Here is a 24,724-nt window from a genome sequence, read left to right on the forward strand (position 1 = left end):
AGCAGACAGCATGACTAATGATTTAGATAAAAATGATTCACACAAAATACAAAATGCGGCCGGCGCGTTATCATATTCGTAATACAGTTATTAATAAATCAGTCCAACTAAACATAAGTTAAATTATAAACCAACAACAACTTATTATAATGTAAAATATCAGTAACAATTTGTACTTAGGTAACGCGTCAACACAGAGTGCGTAATTATGCAAATCATGGTGGAATAATGAACTTGAATTTAACGTACCTACCTATATACCAGGATAATAACAATATACGTGGAATATTTGTTGTTGTGATTAAAAAAATCTTGTAAAGTTGGTCTTATAAAGCGGTTTACTCAGTTGCGTGCAAATACAAATATTTGCGTTCATGTACGTATGCAAAAAACATTTGCAAATGTCGTCTTACATTCGCGCGATTATGGAAAATTACAAGAGTCACTGCGTATTCGCACGAATGTGCGACTGATAAGGATAATATTATCGATCAACGCCCTCCCAATTTCATGATTTTGATTTTCAACTTTTATCTTATAGGGAAGCTGTATTCTTACAGTGAGAGCACGGGATTATGATTATGATGATTACGATTCTGATTATTATGATGATGATGAGTATGATGGTCATAATGATGAGGACGAAATAAGGCACTCTGTGTATCGCGCGGATAAGGTAAATAAATCAGTCTTGCTGCAGCGGCAGTTGCGGAGTATTCGGAACAGTCTTCGTTTCAGATCAGGTATTCATTACCAAATTATTGAAAAAGTCTATTCAAACTATTTACTTGTATCCAAATCGTGAAGAAAGACATTTTTTCTTCAATATAATTCAATTTAACATGGTATAATGTAAATAGTTCAAACGACTTAGTAATAAATAAAATTAAAATATAACTATAAGTACATACGCAATAATAAAATGTCAACTTACATCTAACACACGTTTTGGTTATCCACTTACAGCTAACGATTAATTCCAATTACTCTAATATAAATATATTATTTATAGAATGTAGAATATGAAAATTTTGATAAAACTCGAATGGTTTTACACTCTTATTGTAACTATCTAGATTACTATCAATTTTACTGATCGTATTTATTCAAGTTGACGACACTTCAGTTTTTGTAAGGTGGGTGAATTGTGGAAAAAATATAATAATAATGATAGCAATATCGTGTTTACGTTTCTAGTCTTAGTGTAAATAAATATATTGTATAAATAATATAAAAATAGGAACAAAAATAAATGCATTTTTATTATAACTTGACACAGAGGGCGCGGACACCGGGTTAGACGCGGACTCGTAGGTTAGTTAATTATTAAAAAGAGCACTTTCAGGGCAGTGAATTGTAGCTTATATTATATTTATGATTTTTTTAAGTTTCCATCTTGAAATCATCTATAGCGTATTTAATTGTTTTCGTGTAATCACCAGTCATCACGATTTTTTGGCTAAAACTTTGGTGTAATTCGACAACATTTTTTTTAAACGATTTCACTTAAGTATAGTAATTTATTACATAAAGTATTTTTTTTTTTTAATTTTAAGTCTGTTCTCTATGGTATGAAGAACCCCAGTGTACCCTCGCCTTACAAGTGTCAACACAAATCAGTCAGTTGACTGAAACTTTAGCTCCTCACTTACAGTTCTATTAACTTAAGCTCTACCATCTTGAAATGTATTTTCTCGACTTTCTTCTATAAGGTAGGTTAATTCTTGCCAAAAAATATTACAACTCCATTGGCTAATTAAGATTCTCTATGGATAAAAATTTGTAACATTTTTAAAATGACGTTTTTATATTTAAGTGTCGTTGTATCTTATTTTGGCAATAGAATGATAAGGCAATATTAAATAGAGCTTTAGTTAACTGAACCATACACAAATAACTTAACAAAGAATGTTCGGTGGATCGTATAATACTTCGCCAGATATATTTTCCGCTAACGCGCCCTCTAGCGGAATTTTCCGCTAGAGGGCGCGTTAGCGTAACGTTCGTTATAATCAGCTTCAGAATAAAAATTAAGTTTTAAAATCAAAATAAAGTATTTCTATTCATATAAATTGTCACAAGTTAAAGTAAAGTGAGAGTGAGAGAGAATACAACGAAAAAGTCTGGAAAAGGGCATAACCACGATTTAAACTCACCCGGAATAGTGAAATCCACCTATCAAAGTATTGCACGGTTAACAGCTGTCTCAGTGTTTTTGTGTGAATCAAATATAAATATGTCTAATAAAAAAAATTGTAATATGTGTCGGGAATGTATACCTGATAACTTATTCTTGGAATGCTCCAACAATAAATGTAAGAAAAAATATGATATCAGATGCCTTCAAATGGAATTAACCACCTACACTGAGCTTCCTCATGAATTCAAAAAAAAATGGGCATGTCCTCTGTGTGTGTATTCGAATGCTAGACAATCTAATGTTGATAATATTTCGGTAAGGAATGAGAATCCAAAGATAGACGTATTCACAACACCAAAAAGTAATGTTAACACTAAACGCGGCACTAATTCACAATTAACTCCTACCACTATTTGCATGGATTTCCAGCTACTAGAAGAGTTGAGAGGACTACGTTCTGATATAATAACCCGTCTAGATAGCCACGAAAAAACACTAAAGCATTTGCAAGATGTAGTTACACAAACAACAACTGATTTAACTAATATCATTGCAATTATGAAGGTACTTGAAAATAAAATCATCACAAAAATAAATAATCAAAATTGTGAATTATCGCGCGAAATGGAAAATCTGATTTCCTCTCGTTCGTTCGCTGAAACTGTCCATCAGCAAAATAGCCCAAAATTAAGTCACAAAATAACAAGTCAAATTAAAAGTACGAATGTTTTCAATACAAATAAGTGTGTGGCCACTAAACCTGCGACTTTATCGGCTTTATCTATGAATGGATCGGATGTAATCGATGAGCACATGATGGAACAAAGCGCGGATACTAATTTTAAATCAATGCCGTATAAAAATACTCAGCGACGTCAAACCAAGAACTATGTGACTAAAGGTAATAACGAGTCAATTGTGGCGTTAAAGGGCACTGAACGTAAGAAACATTTACACGTGTGGCGCTTACACTCTAATACCACTATTGAAAACATAACTTCTTACGTGCAATCGGTATGTGGTCCTGATGTTTCTATAAAAATTGAAAAAATCAAACATAAAATCGAGAGAGATTATGCATCTTTTATTATCAGCGTACCGGAGCAGATGTTTGATAAATTGAATAAAGCTGAAATTTGGCCTGTAAATGTTGAATTTAATGAATGGATTTGGTTTCGAAAATCCAATAAAAAAGCGAATGAATAAACCAAGTTCTGAGTTTGAAATATTCTATCAAAATACACGGGGTTTACGTACGAAATTGGATAAATTTAGAGTGAATATTGAATTATTGAATGCAGATCTCTTTGCTATAACTGAATCTGGGTGTAGTCCGTCTATACAAGATAGAGAAATTATTCCCCCCGGATATCAAATTCTACGTTGCGACCGCAATGACGGACGCAAGCAAGGCGGCGTATTTCTCGTGGCCACACAGCGGTTGGAGCTACGTGAGGTGCGCGCGCCCGGCGTCGCGATAGACTCCTGCGTGTTCGAGATGGTTTGTGCAACTGTACATTTAGGTAATAAAATGTTATTTTTATGTTGTGTTGTATATATTCCTCCAAGTAGTTCAGAAAATGAGTATATGGTATTATTTAAGAAAATTGAGGAATTATGTTGTAAATATGAAAAAGTTATTGTGTTAGGTGACTTTAATCTGTATTCTAGTTCAATAAATATAAATAATTATTATGAATATTTTATGACTTATTGTCAATTCACTCAAAAAAATTCAACATGTAATTGTTTAGGTCGACAGTTGGATTTGGTTCTGTGCTCGGGTTTTAGCGATGGAATTGAGGTAGTTGCAGCGGATGAAGTTTTAGTGCCTGCGGACGCGTATCATCCACCGCTGACGGTGCGGCTGCGCGCGCGCGCCTCTGCAGCGAGCGCTGCTGCCGCCCCCACCACCCAGCCCGCCTCCGCCGGGTTCACAAATGACCGATTACAATGGAACTTTTATAAGGCTGATTTTCAATTGATGTACGCACTTTTAACGTCTACTGAGTGGGATCCTTTATATAAAATGGAAGGTGTAGAACAGGCGCTAGATTTTTTTTATGCGAAAGTGTATGATATTTTTGATAGATGTGTTCCCAAGAAAAAACAATTCAAAACAAATATGAGATATAAATATCCGGAGTGGTACACGAAAAATATTATACATGACATTAAAGTTAAGGCTAGGTTACATAGAAAATATAAAATATCCAAACTAAAAACCGATTATGATGCATTTGCTGCATATAGATCTAGAATAAAAACAGCAATAGAGACTGCCCATAAACTGCATAGGGATAAAATTCAAAAACAGTTCAAAAGGGATCCGAAATCTTTATGGCAATATATCCGGTCTAAACGAGGCACGCCGAATCAACCAGTCATTATAGAGGATAACAAACATTTAGACGATGGGGAATGTGCTGCACAATTTGCGAAATTTTTTGAGTCTGTGTATAGCAGCGTACCACCACGATTAGATGCCAAGGCGGCGGCGGCGGCGGCGGCGACCAGTGGAGTATCTTGCGCACGAGTGCATGTGGAGGCTTTTAGCCAAAAAGATGTAAGTGATGCGCTAAAACATTTGAAGCCAAAGCATTCTGCAGGGCCTGATGGTATACCTGCTTTTCTGTTCAAGGATTGCAGCAGAGTGTTAGTCGAACCCCTTCTCTATATATTTAATATTTGTTTAAAATCTGCTACTTTCCCGGTCCGTTGGAAAATAACACGTGTCATCCCGGTTCCCAAAAATAAAACTGGATCCAGTGTAAGAGATTATAGGCCCGTGGCTGTATTGTCGACACCTGCGAAGGTATTTGAGGCAGCCCTCCATAGTCGAATACAGCAGCAAATCAGACCAATGCTTTCGGACGAGCAACATGGGTTCCGGCCAGCGTGCAGCACTGCCACAAACCTCCTAAGTTTCATGACTCAGTTGATCCCGGCGGTGGATGCTGGAGGCCAGGTGGATGTTGCATATTTTGATTTTCGAAAGGCGTTCGACACAGTCGATAATGACATCCTCTTAAAAAAATTTGCTGAAGTAGGATACACCCCAAAGCTATTAGAATTCTTTGTGAGTTACATGAGAGATCGGCAACAATATGTAGATTACAAAGGCTTTCTATCTGAACCATATTACACTAGGTCAGGCGTGAGCCAGGGAAGTAATTTAGGACCTCTTGGATTCTTATTAATGATTAATGATTTACCGGAAGTGATTAAACACGGGACCTGCTTACTATTTGCGGATGACTTAAAATTATTCATGAATGTGAAAAACTATATGGATTGTAAACTTTTACAGAACGACATTAATAGAATTGTTCAATGGGGTCAGAGCAATAAACTTTATTTTAATACAACTAAATGCTATGTAATGAGTTTCACTCGCACTCGAACACCGCTACTTCACCAATATAATATTGAGTCGAGTTGCATAGAGCGAGTCTCTCAAATACGAGATCTAGGGATATACTTCAACTCTGATTTAACATTCTCTGATCATATTGTAAACATTTGCAAAAAGGCTTATAGGAACCTAGGTTTTATATTGCGACAATCACGGGAATTTAGCGATATCGGAACTATCAAATCACTATATAATGCACTGGTAAGAAGCCATCTTGAATATGGTTCAGTTGTATGGGCTCCGTATGAACAAAAATATTCGTTTATGTTGGAGCGAATTCAAAATAAATTTTTAAGATATTTATACATGAAACTTTATGCAGTGTACCCATATTATCCTTTGCAGTATCCTACTCTTTTTGTTCTCGGAATGGTAGGATATTACGATTTAAAAGTGCGAAGGGAGTGCCAACTTGCACTGATACTGATACGTATACTACGGGGCAAAGACCAGAACCCGCAAGTTTTACGAAGCATTAGTTTCTGTGTACCGGACGCATATGTATGGAAACGTCGAAGCCCGCCGCTTTTACTTGTTCCCCAGGCCAGAACTAATTTACTGTCTAGAGCCCCTTTGACAAAGGCCATCCATGTTGTCAATGAGGTGCACAGTAAGTCTGACATTTTTTCAAATAATTTGAGTGAATTGACAAAGATTATTTTAAATTTTATTGCTTACTCCTAGTCCCAAAATCTAACATATATTATACAGTGTTAGATTTTACAACTTATTTAAATTGTTGAGAAATGAGTGGCTTTATTTAAATTGATGTATTTTTATTGTTTTATTATTTTAATATTGGATTTATAAATGAATTTTATTTTCTGACTATTAATGGAATATTATTATGTTTTCAATTGGAAATTATCTAAAACTGTATTAAGTGTACTTAAATCAATGTTGTGATACTGTTATGTTATATTATATTATGTACTAATATTGCGTTTTTGAATTAAATTTAGTTTTTAACTTTTAATTTAATATGTTTTAAATTTGACATTATTAAAAAATATGAATTATTCAGCTTTATATATAATGTATTAATCATTATAATATTTGACTAGAATTTCAAACATAATTGTAGCGGTTGTATATTATAATCTTAATTAATGTATTTTTTTTTCTTTTTGTATTAATGAAAAATTGTATTGTAAATTTGACCTCCCTATCGCATTGGGTAAACTGTAATGATAGGAATGGTTTTGTATAAATAAATAAATAAATAAATAAATAAAAAATATTTATTGTGTATTTATACATATAACCCAGTTAATAATTAAATTTTAAGGCATTTTCTTATTACATAAAAAATGGTCTTATTAATTGTGATGTCTTTACGTTTCATTAAAAATCGTTCAAAATATAAAAAAAAAAACATGTCACACTTGTAAATTAGAGATGCACAATATAATGCAAGGAAATTGTTTTTACTTATGAGAGATATCGTTAGACCCTGGTTTTTTGTCATAAATTCTTATATAATATTTGATCTTATTCGAGTATTGGATTCACACAAATTTATTATTTGTATAAGGGTATTGAGAAATATCATTTATTTTTAAGATTCACATAGAACACACCGTGGTAAAGAGGTACAAATTTTATCTTCAATAATTGTGTCCAATTTTGTATCAATAATCAAATATTATTTTTGAACATTGCTATAATAAAATGAAAAAAATACTGTTTTATATCAGGCGCCAGCCTGTGTATTTCGGACATAATGTGCGTACTGTGTATGTGTTGTGATTGTATGGTATGAGGGGCGCACGGTGTGATGTTCTCGGTACAATGCATATGTGTGATCGACGTTGCGAATAGACGCGGGCTGTTTGTATTACGCGTATGAATCTTTTGTATGTACGAGCGCTACTCATGTGCGGGTGTATTTGCGTGTATGTATGAGTACGACGTGTCGTGCGCGTGCGCAATGTGCATCATGTGTGAGTGTAGACACGCACTATGTGTCATACGCACAATGTATGTGTGAGTGTGACGAGTACGCACGCCCTATATGTTGTACTCTCTGCGCGTGTACGTGTGAGCGTGCGGCCACTACACGTCGTACTCCCTCCTTGCGCGCGTGTGCACTCGGCTCGGTTAGGCCTTGTAGCCGGGCGGCGGGCGCGCGCGCAGGCACAGCGCCAGCGCCAGCAGCAGCGCGGCGGCGTGCGCGGCCAGCAGCGCGGCGGCGGCGGCCAGCGGCGCGCGCGCGGCGGCGCCCAGCGCGGCGGCCGCGCGCGCGCCGCACCCCGCCGCGTGCAGCCCCGCCGCGCCGCCCGACGCCGCCGCCACGCGCCGCGCCAAGCCGCACGCCGCTACGTCCGAGGGACTCTGCAACCACACATTCATGCTTTTACTTGAATAAAACTGATAAGCTTATTAGAGAGCATTTTGAACAACAACATTATTTTATGTATACGCCTTTAATAATTGTTTCTGTAAGATCTCCAAATAAATAAATAAACTTTTAATACAACCTCGATTACCACATAACGTGAGTCTGTTCATTTGTTGATTACATTAAAAGCATATATCTGTAAGCAAACATTTGCATTTTAAAAATACTTCATTTTCCACTCTACCATCAAATATGCATGGATCGTCTTTTAATCTAATGAAACGATAAACAAAAGCTTTTTTGACGATCAAAACTAACCACAAAAAAGAGCATGCTATAAAAAGTCATATCTTGTCTTCAAATAATCCGTCTCGAAGGACCATAAACTAATCAAAATGTACGAATACACTTAATACTTTATAACATTACACACAATTTAAAAACATACTATATATAGAACAAAATCATAAAATATGTGTATCAAACAAAAAACTTGATTTTAATTCGTAATTTATCGAGTCAAAATAATCACTAAACAAAATAACTATCTTCTGTACACTAGCAATAGTAACTCACCACACAGCACGACTCGGGCACATAGTAGTACGTGGGTTCAGCGGCCACACTGAGGTCCAACGTATCATCCCCTTGCCCCCCCTCCCCCGCGCCCCCCGCGCCCCGCTCCCCCGCGGCCAGCGCCTCCGCCGCGCCCCACGCGGAGTGCTGCCAGTCGCGAGCACTGCTCGACCCGCAACATTCCAACTGGAATGGATGGAAAATACGTTTAAATAAATATAAAACCAATATAGATTTAAATGGTCACATGTAGAAATGCTATAAAACATGATATTGCTTTCGCTACAAAATTAACTATCAAGAATTAGTAGCAATGTCCCTTAACTGTATTTATGGAGTACAAAAAAGTATAATTTCATTCATTAATTTCATTTCAATGTCTCTCTTAATGAAAAACGTATATTCACATACTTTATAAAAACCGTACCTACCACAATAACCTATGGTCTAAAACCAATTCAAAATGTTATAATAAATTAAGTTTATATCCATCATTTAAATATGAATTTTAATATAGCTTAATTGTACAATGTTAGTATTTTAAAATATATAAAATGAATGACTATTTATAAAACTTCTTAACTAGAATATCATCAAAATGAACTACACTTACGGCACGGTTAAGAACAAAGGGAATGTTTATCCCATGCTATTATTGTTAAAGAGGTGAAAGCACGACACATAAACACAACTTCCTGGCGAGTTGCAGCAGAAATGAGCCATAAAAGCTAAAAATGGAATGACGATAAACATCAGCTAACAATTTATGGCAAACACGCCGCAGCACCTAGCGGGCGCGGCCGTCGGTTACGAAACTAGAACCAACACAAAAGACTCCAACTACAGTCCACTGAATAGAATAGTTAACATATTGTATTACTTTACTCCTTGTTTTCTGTAGTATGTAGATATAATAGTGTCTGTTTTAGAGATCAACTTTATCTGTGGGCAGATTAACATTGCTACAATATTGAATGATGTAATGAGATTTAGCAGCGGAAGCTTTCTAGTAAATGAAACGAAATGTTTATCATATGTATTATCCATACATATATGTTTATAATTATAAATGCGAAAGTAACTCTGTCTGTCTGTCTGTTACTCAATCACGCCTAAACTACTGAACCAATTTGCATGAAATTTGGTATGGAGATACATATTTTGATACCCGAGAAAGGACATAGGCTACTTTTTATTGCGAAATATGTACCACGGGCGAAGCCGGGGCGGACCTCTAGTAATATTATAAATGCGAAAGTGTGTTTATTCGTTTTTTTTTTTTTTTTTTTTATTTATTTAGACATACCAACAGAGTACACATAAAAATTATAACAATTAGATCTTAACAACTAACGAATATTAATGTGATGTATACACCAATTACAGGTATGCACAAGAAAACTTATACATATAATTACGTTACTGTTATTTTAAGTGCTTAAATAAATTTAATTACAAAAATAAAAATAAATATGTAAATCGTTAAACATTTTTTTTTACTGAATTTTTGTACCAAACAAGAATTTAGTAATTTTTTTGCGAAAAACTACAAGTGAATCAAAATTTATGTCTATTATACCACCCAACGACTTACATAGGTCATTAAAAGTACTACATATACGAGTTACTGGAGAGTTTCTACCAACATTATTACGATAATTTGGAAGGTCAAAAACTTTAAAAACAGGATAACGTGGTAATTTATTTGGAACAGCAAACCTAACTAGACTTAAGATTTGCGGGCTATGATTTATATTTCTGAGGATTTTAAACAGGAACATAGTATCGCGCAACAATCTACGATTACGAAGTGAAATCATTTTGAAGAATGATAATCGATATTCATAAGGCGATCTGTGTGAAATTCCTGGTGAAAGTAAAGCTATATGTCTGGTAAATATACGCTGAATGTTTTCAATTCTTTGAGAGTGAACAGCATAGAACGGATTCCAAACTACACTTGCATATTCTAAATGGCTTCTAACTAATGAATTAAAGAGTAAAATTTTGGTCTTTGATTTAAAGCATTTTGTGTTTCTTTTAAGAAAACCTAACAATCTACTGGCCTTTTTAACGATAGCATCAATGTGTGGGCAAAAATTTAGTTTACTATCAACTAGGATTCCTAAGTCGCGGATCTCATTACCAGTTTCTATATTCTGACCATTAATGACGTAAGATGCTAGAATTGGTTTCTTTTTTCGGGAGAGTTGTAAGAAGAAACATTTTTTAGCATTAATTATCATACCGTTTTTATTACACCAATCTTCCAACCTATTAAGATCCATTTGTAAATCTGAGATATCATGTTGTGTTTTTATAGTTTTAAATAATTTTAAATCATCGGCAAAAACAGAATAATTACTTTTTTTGAAAACAGAACATAGATCATTAATAAAAATCGTAAATAATATTGGCCCCAGATGTGACCCTTGAGGTACACCTGAGTCAGATATGTAACAGTTGGACACATATCCTTTTACCGCCACACTCTGTATTCTATTTTTTAAGTAACTGGTTAGCCAAGCAAGCAATGATCCATGTATGCCGAGAGATTCAAGTTTCAATAGAAGGACATCATGCTGCACCACATCAAACGCACTAGAGAAGTCAGTATAAATTGTATGAACTGACAGTATAAACTGTATGAATGAAATGATTGTATTCGTTTTAAAGTGATATGGCCATGGGTAACTTTTGACAGCGGTGAAACGACTCATACTAATGCGAATTTAACATCAGGGGAATCCACGGGCAAAGAAAAATATAAGAATATTGTTTTCAATAAAAATGATGATGATGATATAGTTCATGAAAGGAAAATTTCTATCAGCTGGAAAATTTCCATAAGAAAGGAAAATTTATATACACCAGGAAAATTTCTATAGGTAAACAAGGAAAATCTCTATACGTCAGGAAAATTTCGATAAGACAGGAAAATGTCTATCCGTCAGGAAAAATTCTATAAGCCAGGAAAATTTCTATAAGCCAGGAAAATTTCTATGCGTCGGGAAAATTTCTATAAGCCAGCAAAATTTCTATACGTCAGGAAAATTTCTATACGCCAAGAAAAATTCTATTAGCCAGAAAAATTTCTATAAGCCAGGAAAATTTCTAACCGTCAGGAAAAATTCTATAAGCCAGGAAAATTTCTATACGTCAGGATAAATTCTATAAGCCAGGAAAATTTCTATACGTCAGGAAAAATCCATAAGTCGGGAAAATTACGATAAGTCGGGAACATAGAAATCTAAATAACAAGACACATAGAAGTGCTATAATGTCATAATTCGTATGAAAACCGCTGTCACCAAAATCAACACATTTAAACCGATAGCTAAACAATACACACAAGTAAACTATGCCTTTTATTGGACAACTTGATTTTAGTGAAAACTAAATTAAATATTAAATTAAGCTTTTTAATATGTATCCTTACGCACGAATTTACGGTTTATTTTAGAATAACATCCCTAAGTATATGAGACGTTTTGTTTCTTTTTGCTCCAATAAGGTTGAAACTGTGTCATTCATTGTTATTTCGATTACTATGGTGACACTCGTAATACTTGTAAATATTCTATAATTTTAAGGAAAAACGGCATTATTTCTAAAAAAAAATATTTACCGATGAAATATTATTCCTTTATTAGTATAATTACAACTTGTGGAAGAATTTCCGCAATGGGAAATGCTGAAACACACCATGTTTACACACATACGTCTCCATAGCAACTGAACTGTGACGAACACACTGGTGATGTGAAAGTCACCTGAGTGGCGACAAGGTCACGCGCGCTTACGACTTCTAGTGTCTTGTTATTTAGATTTCTATGGTCGGGAAAATTTCTATAAGAAAGGAAAATTTCCATAAGTCCGGAAAATTTCTATACGTCAGGAAAAATTCCATAAGTCGGGAAAATTTCTAACGTATGGAAAAATTCTAGAAGCCAGGAAAATTTCTATACGTCAGGAAAATTTCTATAAGTGAGGAAAATTTCTATACGCCAGGAAAAATCCATAAGTCGGGAAAATTACGATACGTCGGGAAAATTTCTATAAGAAAGGAAAATTTCCATAAGTCCGGAAAATTTCTATACGTCAGGAAAAATTCGATAAGCCAGGAAAATTTTAATACGTCAGGAAAATTTCTATGCGTCGGGAAAATTTTTATAAGCCGGGAAAATTTCTATAAGCCAGGAAAATTTCTATACGTCAGGGAAAATTCCATAAGTCGGGAAAATTTCTATAAGAAAGGAAAATTTCCATAAGTCCGGAAAATTTATATACGTCAGGAAAAATTATATAAGCCAGGAAATTTTTTATATGTCAGGAAAATTTGTATAAGTCAGGAAAAATTATATACGCCAAGAAAATTTCTATACGTCAGGAAAAATTCTATAAGCCAGGAAAATTTCTATACGTGAGGAACATTTCTCTTTGCCGCAAAAATTTCTATAAGTCAGGAAAAATCCATAAGTCGGGAAAATTTCGATAAGACAGGAGAATTTCTATACGTCAGGAAAATTTCTCTTTGTGGGGAAAATTTCTATGTCAGGAAAATTTCGATAAGTCAATAAAAAATAATATCATAAATAAATTATGATAAAATACGTATTTAAGGCGATAGAAACGATTCAACTATAAATTTATATTTAAACATGGTATGCACAATAAATAACCTTATACATACATATTTCGTGTTTCTCAGAAATAATTCAGAAGAGAACTTAATACAACGGTTCCGTGAGATGGGAGAGGATACGGAAGATTGCTCTAAACCGTTGTTAGGCGATTGTGAAGGTAATATTATTATTTATTTAATTAAGTATTTAATTTGTGATCGATAAATTAAAAAAAATAATCAGAGAGATAATGTAAAAAGCAGTTTTAATCCTACTAATATTATAAATGCGAAAGTTTGTGAGGATGTGTGTGTGTGTGTTTCTTATTCTTACTCTTCCACGCAAATACTACTGAACCGATTACAATGAAATTTAGCACACATATATAAGGTAACTTGGATTAACACATAGGGTAGGTTTTATCCCGGAAACCCCACGGGAACGGGAACTATGCGGGTTTTCCTTTGAAAACGCGGGCGAAGCCGCGGGCGGCTATCTATAATAATAAAATAACTACAATACATACATAACTATAATAAAATCGTAGCAAAGACAAAACTATACATTGAATATTTTTAAAAAAGAATACTTGGGGCGTGATCTACAATAGATATCGAGAAGGCAAAATTTTTTTTTTTAGAATTTTTGTCTGTTTGTCTGTATGTATGTCCGGGCTAATCTCAAAAAGTACTGCTAATTTGGTTCAGAGATAGCTTGAGCTCTTAAGAAGGGCATATCCCGTAAATCCCACGATTTTTATTTGACTACGCGGGTAAAGCCGCTGTCGGAAAGCTAGTGTCGTGTGTGAAAGTGTCAATGTTACTACTTTACATCCCTGCAGACACTTGTACAAATGACCAAATATTTTATGTATTTATTGCCTGTGAACCTCTGTCGACAGGTTAATGGCGATAACGACAAAACAAGTTTAAAATGATAGCATTTGTCTGGATTAGTTCCAATGCGATGTGCAGGTGTACTGACCCCAGCCTGCAGCGCGTCGACGACGTGCGTGCTGGCGGGCAGGCGGCCGTAGTCGTGCCGCACGGTGTGCGCGAGGCGGTCGGCCAGCGCGCGGCGCAGCGCGGGCAGGTGCGCGGCGCCCCACCACGCCGCCGCGCCCTCCGCCACCGCGCTCAGCGCCAGCAGCGCGAACGCCGCCGCCAGCAGCGACGCCGACCCGCGCACCGCGCCTGCACACCCCCCCCGAACCAACTTTTGTTGAGCGACAGCTGATCGGAATTGACGCTGGAGACTTTGTTTCGAGCCGCGTTCACAAGGCAACATTTGGCTCGCAACACATGATCCTCAATAAAAATATTTCCTTTCTAACTTCATAAAATTGTAAAAAACCATTTCAACAATTACAACTTAGCTTAGACACATAAAATTGAAAGAGTAGAATAAATTCAATTGCTCTGACAGCATCACCCAGTTGGTCAAGGCATTGCCCCGTATTGACAGAATATGCGAGCCATATGCCATAAAATCAAAATATCAAATTAAAGAAAGCTTTCAATTTAAAGTCAATTATTTTGTCATTATATTATTATATCACTTATAATTCCAACAGACAAATGTGTTGGTTGAAACTTAAAAATATATAAGAAATACCTACGCTATGGTAGAAGTAAAAGTTACTGGCTCAACATGCTTTCTTCTTAATTTTTCTGTATTGTTTATAAATTGTGAAAAACTTAATAAATTAAATTATAATGCATTTCATACCTGCAAGTGCTGTGATAGCTCCGAGGGTGAGAGTCAAGCCCCAAATGGCCAGGGCTCCGAGGCCGGCCTTCCCTGAACCTGTCTCAGTTGCGCGACCGTCCCACAGAGCCCACCCGGCAAATGCACATGTGCCTACACCCACACACTGGAATTTTTGCAAATATTTACTAACAACTTACCAACTTCATTAATTACCTACTGAAAAGAAAACTATATTGAACCTAACTATAAATGGCTAGAAGTTAAATTTTGTAAAATAATTAATATTTAAGAAATATATTAATTTTTGCCTTAATACCTTTTTAATAATATAATTATATTTTTATTTTAACTATTCTGGTTTATTCTGGACATTATACCTACTTTTAGTACTAGCTGTAGGTACATATACAATGTTTACATTGTTGACAGTTTTTAATATTCATGTAAAAATAAGCCATTATCTTTCTTATATTGTAAGATCATACATTTCATGAAACAAACAAGGTAAATATATCAAGGGACTTACCAAAAATATCACATTGAAGAGTATTAACAAACATTTCATCAAGGAATAACACTTAGACATGCCCATGTTTTATGTAAACGATACCTTTGCACGGGAAGCTTACAGTTTATGTATTTCGTATTCTTTTCGATTTTTATAGCAAAGCTAACCTCCAGACAAGTGGAAACTTGCTCAAACTATGCAAAATTGTAACTTAAATTACTTTTTATTTATTTTGTAAACTCCCATTGCCATTTCCTTTGCATATTTTAATTTAGGTCAAATCAAAACTCAAAGCTGAAGCCTGAAAGCTGGAAATTGTTTTTGTATCTGTTAACTATTCTGCCTCTGCCAAAGATAAAATATAATACCATGGATTATGGAATGGAAAATGTTAAACTGAATATTGAATTGAATTTTAGCATATTTATAATTATTAAGTAATAGTAATTTATTATTAAATAGTTAATATTTTAAAAGAAAATCTTCAGAATAATATGTAAACCATAAATCTAGAGATGACTGACATAAACAATTTTAAGCGAAGTAGAATTCGATGCATAGATAATCAATACTACCGAGAGCGCGAACACGAACAAAGTTTTGACAGCGAACATGGAAAGTCCTCGTGAAAACATAAATAAATGGCCACCGTTTATGTTACGTTCTTCCTAATCGTTCAATTCTATGTTTGTAAAATGGAGGATGATACCGAAGATAGGTTAATGTAAGTCACAACCGTTACAAAAGTATATTTACGTTGTTTATAGTGAAAGTTTGTGTTACACAGTTTGAAAATTAAAATTGGGGTCTCTTGACAGAAAGTTTCGCGCCACTAGCAATAACATTGTGTTATGTCCGCGACGCTACCGAGTAATGTTATCAATGGAAGCGTGTTGTTTACAGGAAAATATCGAGGAGAGACACACGTTGGAGCATGAATTCCCAAAGACTAGAAGAAATAGTGGCGGAGTTGATGAAGCCCATCAGCGACGTCCGCCGAAACTTCGACACGGACCTCAGCGCGGTAAGTCCCGATGCTCGCGTCCCTGTTCCAGACTTCAGCGAGCCCCGTATCTTATTGAAAATGTAATGTCTGTTAATTATACGGCCTTCCTCAAATTTGTTTTCCATTTCATTAATGATTTCCATACATGCAAATATTGAATCAAAATAGCTATAATTTTTTTAATGTAAATAGTTCATAACAGTATGAACGAATTTTAAAGAAAGCCACTCAGAGTCCTTTCTTTTTTTTAAATTTACTATAGCCATATGAACAAAATTATGTTGTTAGATTTGGTATCAATTTTCTAATATTAACTATAAACTAAACAAAACTTGTATGGCTGCCTTGTTTAGAAAGATGACCTTGAGGTAATAAGATGCATGCAATAACCAAATTTTATTGAAATTGCATATATGCAAAATAGTTACAAAAACATTGAAGCGAAACCGATTGTTAACCAATTCCATATATATAATTATAATATACAATAATATTAGTATATATTTTATACACAATATATTGAATTCACAATTTATTTGTTCTCATACATGTTTCTTCCAGATGGATATATATTTATTATGTTCTAGTATTATATAGTATATTTGTTGTAGTTGTTGGAGGAATACCTGACGGAGGCGGGGCTGCATGCCCTGGAGCAGAGCGAGGAGGACCCGAGCCCCACAGAGCCCAACTTTGCAGAGATCGCTCTGTTGCTGCAGCAGTCCGCTAACATTTACAGTCGGAAAGTTGACTTCCTCTATCAACATGTGCTCAGTGTCAGTGACTCGTTAAATAATAGCATAGCGTGAGTACTTATTGCATTACTAGTTTTAATTAAGCTTATAATACGCAGATGTGTAAAGGTTATTATAATCTAAAATATTTAAAACGTGTAAAATGCAAATTTAAGTATCAATTATGATATAATCTCTTATCTAATCAAAGCAATAAATATCATGCATTTGGATGATTAATTAAATAAGAAAAATGTTCTACTAAATGCACTCTGCATTTATAAACTATAGCCTTATAAATTACATTAAGTTTTCTTGTGGTTAGTAATACAAGATAAGAGCGTAAAGGGGAAATGATTTCCAAACATACATTGCCAAAACTCATTAAACAATTGAGTGAATGTGCTGACCTTGAGCCGAGTAGTGCGCTATTATCTATCTTATTTTGTAAAATAAATACAAGTGTTAATTCTCTGTGAGACGGCCACGCTTATCAAATTTTATAATACGCCTCTTCATTTGTATTGCAAATTTTGCGAACTGTATATTATAATTTATTGACAGTATGGTGATTTGAATTACCAAATAATATCTGCATTTGATAAATGATAAGTAATTTGTAATTTCGCACATCTACAGCCTCTATTTAGTGTTGCAAATTACAATTACTGTTCAACATTTAAATGTTTGTAGAAATACATATTTAATTTTACAAAAACTAATTCTCCATTGAGTGAATAGCAAGTATGAAATGATCTCATGTCTTTGTGAAGATAGCCCTACTTTAAATAACAATTTTGATAGTACAAGAAGATATGAAGCTCAATGTATTCTTTTGTTAGCACACACCGTAAGCCGAGTATATTTATATAGCCCATTTTCAACAACTAAAAAAACATAGGTTTACAATATACATGTACTTACAATGCCTATCTGTGTGTCTGTGTGCTGTTATTAAAACAAATCAAATTTATTAAGTCAAATATTTGATTTATTTTTAAAATTGTAAGACTTCCATTCCAAAACTAGGTATGTATATTGTATACCATTTGTATACATATTATCTTCTTTTTTTATTGCAGTATTGTGGGATAACCTTATTGTAAAACAACTATTTCACTACTTTTACCTATTTGTACAGTAACTAAATCTCAATGTATTCTTTCAACCCATAATATATTATGCAGTTTATGCAGATATTGTGTATACCTATCAAACTTGTAAGTTTGAAACTTGAAATTATGATAAATGAAGATCCTAATCTTGAATAGATTTTGTTTGAGTGGTACTGGAAATATTATATGTAATCAGTATTAATTTGAAAGTCTGTGTTGTTAAATAGTGCAACCTGGATGTCATTGGCTCAATTACTGATGACAAGCAACACGCTGAACACCCTTTTAGATGGAACACTTTTAATTATTTGTAATAACTGCCCTAAAGTCATCAGACATTAACAAAAGTTAGTAATAGCATGTGTTGCGGTAAGATTGTAAAAACTGTTATATTGTAATCTAACTCGCGACAATGAAAACTGTCGAAAAATTGTGATCCATAAAGATATCCATTAGCTTGCAATTCGTCGCATTATATTTCTTAAAATATAATACGAATATATCGCAGTTATGTATTATACAGATAATTTACTTTTCCAAAACGTCCATCAGGTGCAGGTTGCGCGTCGACGCGGACGGTCCTATTTCTGTGTGGTTTTTAAACAAACTGAACATAATCTAAATCATATCGAAACCCAATTCAGAATTTGAAAGTTCCCTATGAATAGATTATCATCTACCGAAAAAAAGGTGCTAAATTGCAAATAGATGTTATGGATCCCAATTTTTTAACAGATTATAATGTGGTGTGAATTTATCCTAGAGATTGTAATCTAACAGTGTTTACAATTTTATGGTGAAATAATTGTACCATTAGAAAAATTGGTAAACAGTATTTGATTAAGTAATCTTCAACATATTAAGTGTTTTCTGTTGGTACTTTTATGAAAAATTAGTGCCAAACTGCATAATTGCCAGGAAATTTAATTTTAATTATAGGTATCCTTTAAAACTCCTTCTAACTTCTATCCACAATTTTCATATGTGGTAACAATGGTAACTATCATGTTTGTTTTTCTATACTTATAAACTTCTATTACATATTTTCTATTCTTTCTACCGTCTTGAAGCTACAAATCTAGTATTCATACACCTAATAGAGCAAATTTTGACAATTTTGCGAGTTTGTATTGTCTCTAAATTCTATAAAATGTTCTATTTTCCAGAGAGGAAACAGTGCACGAAGATGCAGAACAGGTGCAATCATCATCAGCGAACAGACGCAGGACGAGAGGCCAAGCGGGTCCCGAGGAGTTCGCGCCGATAGCACTGGAGCCCAGCTCTAGCGGCCGGCGGGACTGCGCAGGGCTTCGCCCCCCGCCCACGCTGCCGCGCATGTACATAGAGCTGGAGCCGCGCCAGCTCACTGATGCCGACGTGCAGCTGCAGGATGCCGCGGGGGAACCCATCGGAGTGCTGGCTGACTTCCATGTGGGATGGAGACTACAAGTAAGGGATTTGTTACGTGATAATAATTTAATTAAATCGAAGTAACTTTAAAGCACAGACAATTAGTATTAATATTATCACTGTGAATGGGCTAAAATCACAGCAAAATGAAAAGTTTAATTAATACATATTTTTTTAGGTTTTGCAACTTTCCATCAGTATAGAACTTGTTCTGTTAGAAAAAAGTCAATGTAATAAAATAAGTATACAGCTAAAATAAATTGTACAGTAGTGTGTGTGCCACGATTAAACTTTTGTCGAGTCATTGAAATAAAATTAAACACAGAATACTATAATTTATCGCCAATAACCACAACAAACTATCTACAGGGTGGTTTCCTAGTGGAGGAGCTAGAGAGCACGGAGTACCGCTTGGGGCCGCAGCTGCTGGAGCAGCTCCGCACTAGGCCCAGCCCCCCGGCGCCCCCCCCCGCGCCCCCCCTCACGCTGCCGCAGCTGGCCGCCACGCCCCCGCCCCCCTCGCCCCTCCTGCCGCCCTCCCCCTTCAACTGCTCCACGCCGCTGCCGCCGGTCAAGCGGGAACGCAAGCGCCGCTGTGACGCGCTGCCCGACGTCTGCGGCGCCGCGAAACTGCTCGTGTGCGAAGGTAGCTAATAGGACTTATAATAATTAATTTATATGTTGTTTTAATTTATACATATGTATTGAAATTATTGTATGTGTCTCTGAATAATAAATTGTATTAAATTGATTACTAGTAGACAACGACAACAACCATTTGATGTTTCATTACATTCGTACATATTCATTATGTTTGTCAAATTAAATAAATTGATTTATTGCTAGCTACTATGGATATAAATTTTGCTATGGCATATGCATAAAGAAAGGAAAGAAAATAGTTTATTTGTAAATATAAAAAAATATTTAAATGCCACATGGCCGGGTGTCACATGACTCATATAGTACGTTTGCAGAGGTGCTAATAAAGCTGAACAGCTGTTCGTTGAGCGAGTTCAGCGTGCCGCAGCGCTGGATCCAGCGCGTGGTGCAGCGCCGCAGCGGGGCCGTGCTCGCCGCGAGACTGCGGACTCGGAGACATACGGAGCACACAGGTACACACACACTGAGCAGCTGTTCGTTGAGCGAGTTCAGCGTGCCGCAGCGCTGGATCCAGCGCGTGGTGCAGCGCCGCAGCGGGGCCGTGCTCGCCGCGAGACTGCGGACTCGGAGACATACGGAGCACACAGGTACACACACACTGAGCAGCTGTTCGTTGAGCGAGTTCAGCGTGCCGCAGCGCTGGATCCAGCGCGTGGTGCAGCGCCGCAGCGGGGCCGTGCTCGCCGCGAGACTGCGGACTCGGAGACATACGGAGCACACAGGTACACACACACTGAGCAGCTGTTCGTTGAGCGAGTTCAGCGTGCCGCAGCGCTGGATCCAGCGCGTGGTGCAGCGCCGCAGCGGGGCCGTGCTCGCCGCGAGACTGCGGACTCGGAGACATACGGAGCACACAGGTACACACACACTGAGCAGCTGTTCGTTGAGCGAGTTCAGCGTGCCGCAGCGCTGGATCCAGCGCGTGGTGCAGCGCCGCAGCGGGGCCGTGCTCGCCGCGAGACTGCGGACTCGGAGACATACGGAGCACACAGGTACACACACACTGAGCAGCTGTTCGTTGAGCGAGTTCAGCGTGCCGCAGCGCTGGATCCAGCGCGTGGTGCAGCGCCGCAGCGGGGCCGTGCTCGCCGCGAGACTGCGGACTCGGAGACATACGGAGCACACAGGTACACACACACTGAGCAGCTGTTCGTTGAGCGAGTTCAGCGTGCCGCAGCGCTGGATCCAGCGCGTGGTGCAGCGCCGCAGCGGGGCCGTGCTCGCCGCGAGACTGCGGACTCGGAGACATACGGAGCACACAGGTACACACACACTGAGCAGCTGTTCGTTGAGCGAGTTCAGCGTGCCGGTGCGCACACAAACACACATGTACCTCACACGAACGAGCGCACCTACTCACACAGCACGCATATACATGTACACGCAGACTGCGGTCACGGAAACATAGGGACCAAACAGGTACACACACACGTGCAAACACAAACTGTAAGCTCGTACGCACACAAACACACATGTACGGGCCCTCACACGAACGAGCGCACCTACTCACACAGCACGCATATACACGTACAGACACGGACGTACGCACGTCGCTACACATAAATGGATATGTTTTGTGCTGCATAACATACTCATGCGCATTATGTATACATGTAATTTTACATATGCATAATGTAATATGTGTATACTCGCACACGACAATAAGATCGAAAGTTAGGAAACATCATTGCATTGCTTTGCAAAGCCTGTAAATTGTAAACAAACTGTTTTTAAAATTGTCCAAAGCAAAAAAACTGTTCTATTCTAATCATCTTGAGACTCAAATGCAAGTTCAGCCAAATGTTAATTCTGCTTTTCAATATTCCTATAGATAATTATTTTTACATACTTATTATAAATACATGTTATTGTTTCAGAATTTAAAGGATTCGATATTTCCAATGGATCTGATGTCGGAGGTGAGTTATAATTTATTAATTTGACATAATTGTCTCCCTTCTATCTTTATAATATTTTTTTGTTGGTATAAGGAACACGGATTTATTTAAGTGGCGACTATATGCAATAAACATACAGTTAAACAAACTTGTTTGTGTACAAACATGGTTTTTAATAAGCAAATAATAAATTATTTCAGACACAGAGATCCATATTAAATACATTTTATGTTAGTCAAATTAATTTGTTAGTTAAATGTATTTATTTACTTAAATACTTTATTGTACTGCAAACAAAAAAATCCAAAAAGAAGACTTATGCTAAAGACACAGCACAGATGGCGGTCTTATCACTTATAAGTGATTTCTTCCAGGCAACCAACTGAACTGTATGTCGTGTTGCAGGTTTCCTGGGTTGGGAGGGCTCGGAGGCGGCAGCAGGGCGCGGCGCGACGGAGGCCGAGCTGCGGCGGCGGCGCCCCGACGACAGCGACGACGACGGCTTCTTCGAGCTCAGCTGCTGCAGCGACGACCCCGCGCCCGACCCGCCCGCCCACGCGCCCGCGCAATCAGACCACAACATTGTGAGTGCGAGCGACTCACCTAACGAACAATCTATACTGTAGATACGAGTTCACACTCGTATACGCAGGGGATGGGATTGGCTCGTTACGTCGCCAGTAACTGGGGTAGACACACGTCCGCTCACTCCCCACTACCCGCGAACCCGAGACATCCAGGAATATAGTACCTATACTTTACTCAAACACTACATATACTAATACATATTATAAAGTTGAAGAGTTTGTTTGTTTGTTTGAACGCGCTAATCTCGGGAAGTACTGGTCCGATTTGAAAAATTATTTCAATGTTGGATAGCCCATTTTCGAAGAAGGCTATAGGCTATATATCATCACACTAAGACCAACAGGAGCGGAGCAATGCGGGTGAAACCACGCGGAATAGCTAGTATAGTATAAAAGCCAACTGGCCTAACAGCTTTTGTAGTTTAAAAGGTTAATAGTACACATATACGCTAAGAGACGCGCATAATATTTATAATGTGAGTGATTGACCTAGAAGTATAGTACAGGGACAGCTAAGTAACTTAAAAGTGACTGCTACATAATATAATAATACTGTCACTATGTACAAAACAAACCCAACAACTATACACTATTACAAATTTCAAACAAAAGATATACCAGGAGATAATAGGCAATGAGAAAATATAATTTATTAGTTTTTTAATTTAATTTACTTGTTATAATAATCTTCACGGGTAATAAAACTTAATTTTTAATTATTAAAAGGACCATGTATGTACTAACACTTATAATATGAAACTTGCAGAGTTCGCTGAACGAAAACCCCGAATGGTACCTATGGCGGGAGAGCGTATTAGCACGCAGCAGTGAAGCAGCGCCCGACGTGCAGCTGACCGCCGCGCGCTTGTTACGACGCCTTCGCCCCGCCACGCCTTCGCCCGCCACGCCTTCGCCTTCGCCCGCTTCGCTTCCGCCCGCCAAGCATGTCGATGAGCTGCTGCGTGCAGAGAACCAAGAGCACGGCACGCATCCCGCGCATCTTACACTCGCTGCGCTGTTTCTGGTAATGCTTCCTTTGATATAATACAGAAACTATCTCATTTTATTTAAATAAATTTAAAAAAGCATTAGATATTTTAAAATAGTATTTAGTTTGTAAACAATAATTAAGTTTATTTTTTAATATAATCAGCAGCATAAAACGAAAATCACATTAATAAATGCAACTATATGTGTTTTGATCTGGCTTTATTTCATTATTTGTGTTATTCATACATTCAAAATATTGAATTTACCATAACAATACTAAAATTATACTGTTTTAATTGAAGTATGTGCAGCTTTAATATTTTCAATTGACCACTAATTCCTCATTTCCAGGCGAACAGCGGTAACATAGAAATAATCCAAGGGGAGCCGCTAAGTATAAACTCGTTCCACATGCGGCTGCTGTCGGACGACGAGTCGCTACTGCGGCCCGCCGCCATTGCGGAGTTCAGCTGAGACTCTACTCTAACTTATATGTGAATATTACCATAGCTATGTGAATATAAAAATACGAAGAAAAAAAAAATGTCTCGGTCTGGTAGGACACAGAAGGCCTACTTGTCCCTAAAGAAAAACGATCAGTGAAACAGATGTATAATGCATCTGCCCCTTACCCCACTAGGGGACATGGGACTTCACTTATGATAATGTACCCGTAGAGGCCACCCCTATGGGTATCCCGGTATAGATCCTACATGAGTGACTGCTAGTGCATAAATACATGAGTGAAAGGAAGACTATTTTCGTGCTGCAAGCATGAAATAATTGCTAAATAACAGGAAACGTGTGTTATAAGTGTGCCAAGAAACAATAAACAACATTAAATGAATTAGTAATATGCTATTGACATTTTGTGCATCAGTAGCACATCTCTATACTACCTCTAGTTTGTATAATATTGGTGGTACATGATACATCAGTAACAAATTACATATCACACACTAGAAAAAGAGTTTATACAAGTATTAAAAAGGTGGAAATTAACACA

General features: G+C 36.9%; 3 protein-coding genes across 3 annotated transcripts; 2 read left to right on the plus strand and 1 right to left on the minus strand.

The window, feature by feature from the left end:
* Positions 1-2,164: 2,164 nt before the first annotated feature.
* Positions 2,165-6,272, plus strand: LOC149482579 (uncharacterized). Its single transcript, XM_089703586.1, has 2 exons — positions 2,165-5,219; positions 6,267-6,272. The coding sequence occupies exons 1-2, from the start codon at positions 3,288-3,290 to the stop codon at positions 6,270-6,272; spliced, it is 1,938 nt and encodes a 645-aa protein (XP_089559712.1). The 5' UTR covers positions 2,165-3,287.
* A 1,075-nt stretch (positions 6,273-7,347) lies between these two features.
* Positions 7,348-15,876, minus strand: LOC149482580 (uncharacterized). Its single transcript, XM_089703430.1, has 5 exons — positions 15,334-15,876; positions 14,826-14,970; positions 14,082-14,290; positions 8,473-8,658; positions 7,348-7,889 (listed from the first exon to the last, which is right to left on the minus strand). The coding sequence occupies exons 1-5, from the start codon at positions 15,397-15,399 to the stop codon at positions 7,656-7,658; spliced, it is 840 nt and encodes a 279-aa protein (XP_089559556.1). The 5' UTR covers positions 15,400-15,876; the 3' UTR covers positions 7,348-7,655.
* A 25-nt stretch (positions 15,877-15,901) lies between these two features.
* Positions 15,902-24,648, plus strand: LOC149482581 (uncharacterized). Its single transcript, XM_089703414.1, has 11 exons — positions 15,902-16,039; positions 16,219-16,339; positions 16,933-17,126; positions 19,337-19,619; positions 19,950-20,226; positions 20,558-21,505; positions 22,121-22,162; positions 22,547-22,725; positions 23,495-23,752; positions 24,070-24,228; positions 24,376-24,648. Exons 1-10 carry the CDS (start codon positions 15,957-15,959, stop codon positions 24,190-24,192), a joined length of 2,508 nt encoding a protein of 835 aa, XP_089559540.1. The 5' UTR covers positions 15,902-15,956; the 3' UTR covers positions 24,193-24,228; positions 24,376-24,648.
* Positions 24,649-24,724: the final 76 nt, after the last annotated feature.

The sequence above is a fragment of the Colias philodice genome, chromosome 14 (assembly GCF_061535455.1).
Source record: "Colias philodice isolate Cphi_HAF_F1 chromosome 14, ilColPhil1 Martin Lab GWU primary, whole genome shotgun sequence".
NCBI lineage: Eukaryota > Metazoa > Arthropoda > Insecta > Lepidoptera > Pieridae > Colias > Colias philodice.

Excerpts from the sequence above, each read along its gene's own strand:
- LOC149482581 (XM_089703414.1), top strand. The coding sequence starts at position 15,957 with ATGGCCACCGTTTATGTTACGTTCTTCCTAATCGTTCAATTCTATGTT. Across the intron at positions 19,620-19,949 it reads ATGTGGGATGGAGACTACAA|GGTGGTTTCCTAGTGGAGGA; the intron begins GTAAGGGATTTG and ends AACTATCTACAG. Across the intron at positions 21,506-22,120 it reads GAGACATACGGAGCACACAG|AATTTAAAGGATTCGATATT; the intron begins GTACACACACAC and ends TTATTGTTTCAG.
- LOC149482579 (XM_089703586.1), top strand. The coding sequence starts at position 3,288 with ATGTTGAATTTAATGAATGGATTTGGTTTCGAAAATCCAATAAAAAAG.
- LOC149482580 (XM_089703430.1), bottom strand. The coding sequence starts at position 15,399 with ATGGGCATGTCTAAGTGTTATTCCTTGATGAAATGTTTGTTAATACTC. Across the intron at positions 14,971-15,333 it reads TCTTCAATGTGATATTTTTG|TGTGTGGGTGTAGGCACATG; the intron begins GTAAGTCCCTTG and ends CAAAAATTCCAG. Across the intron at positions 7,890-8,472 it reads TGCCCGAGTCGTGCTGTGTG|AGTCCCTCGGACGTAGCGGC; the intron begins GTGAGTTACTAT and ends GTGTGGTTGCAG.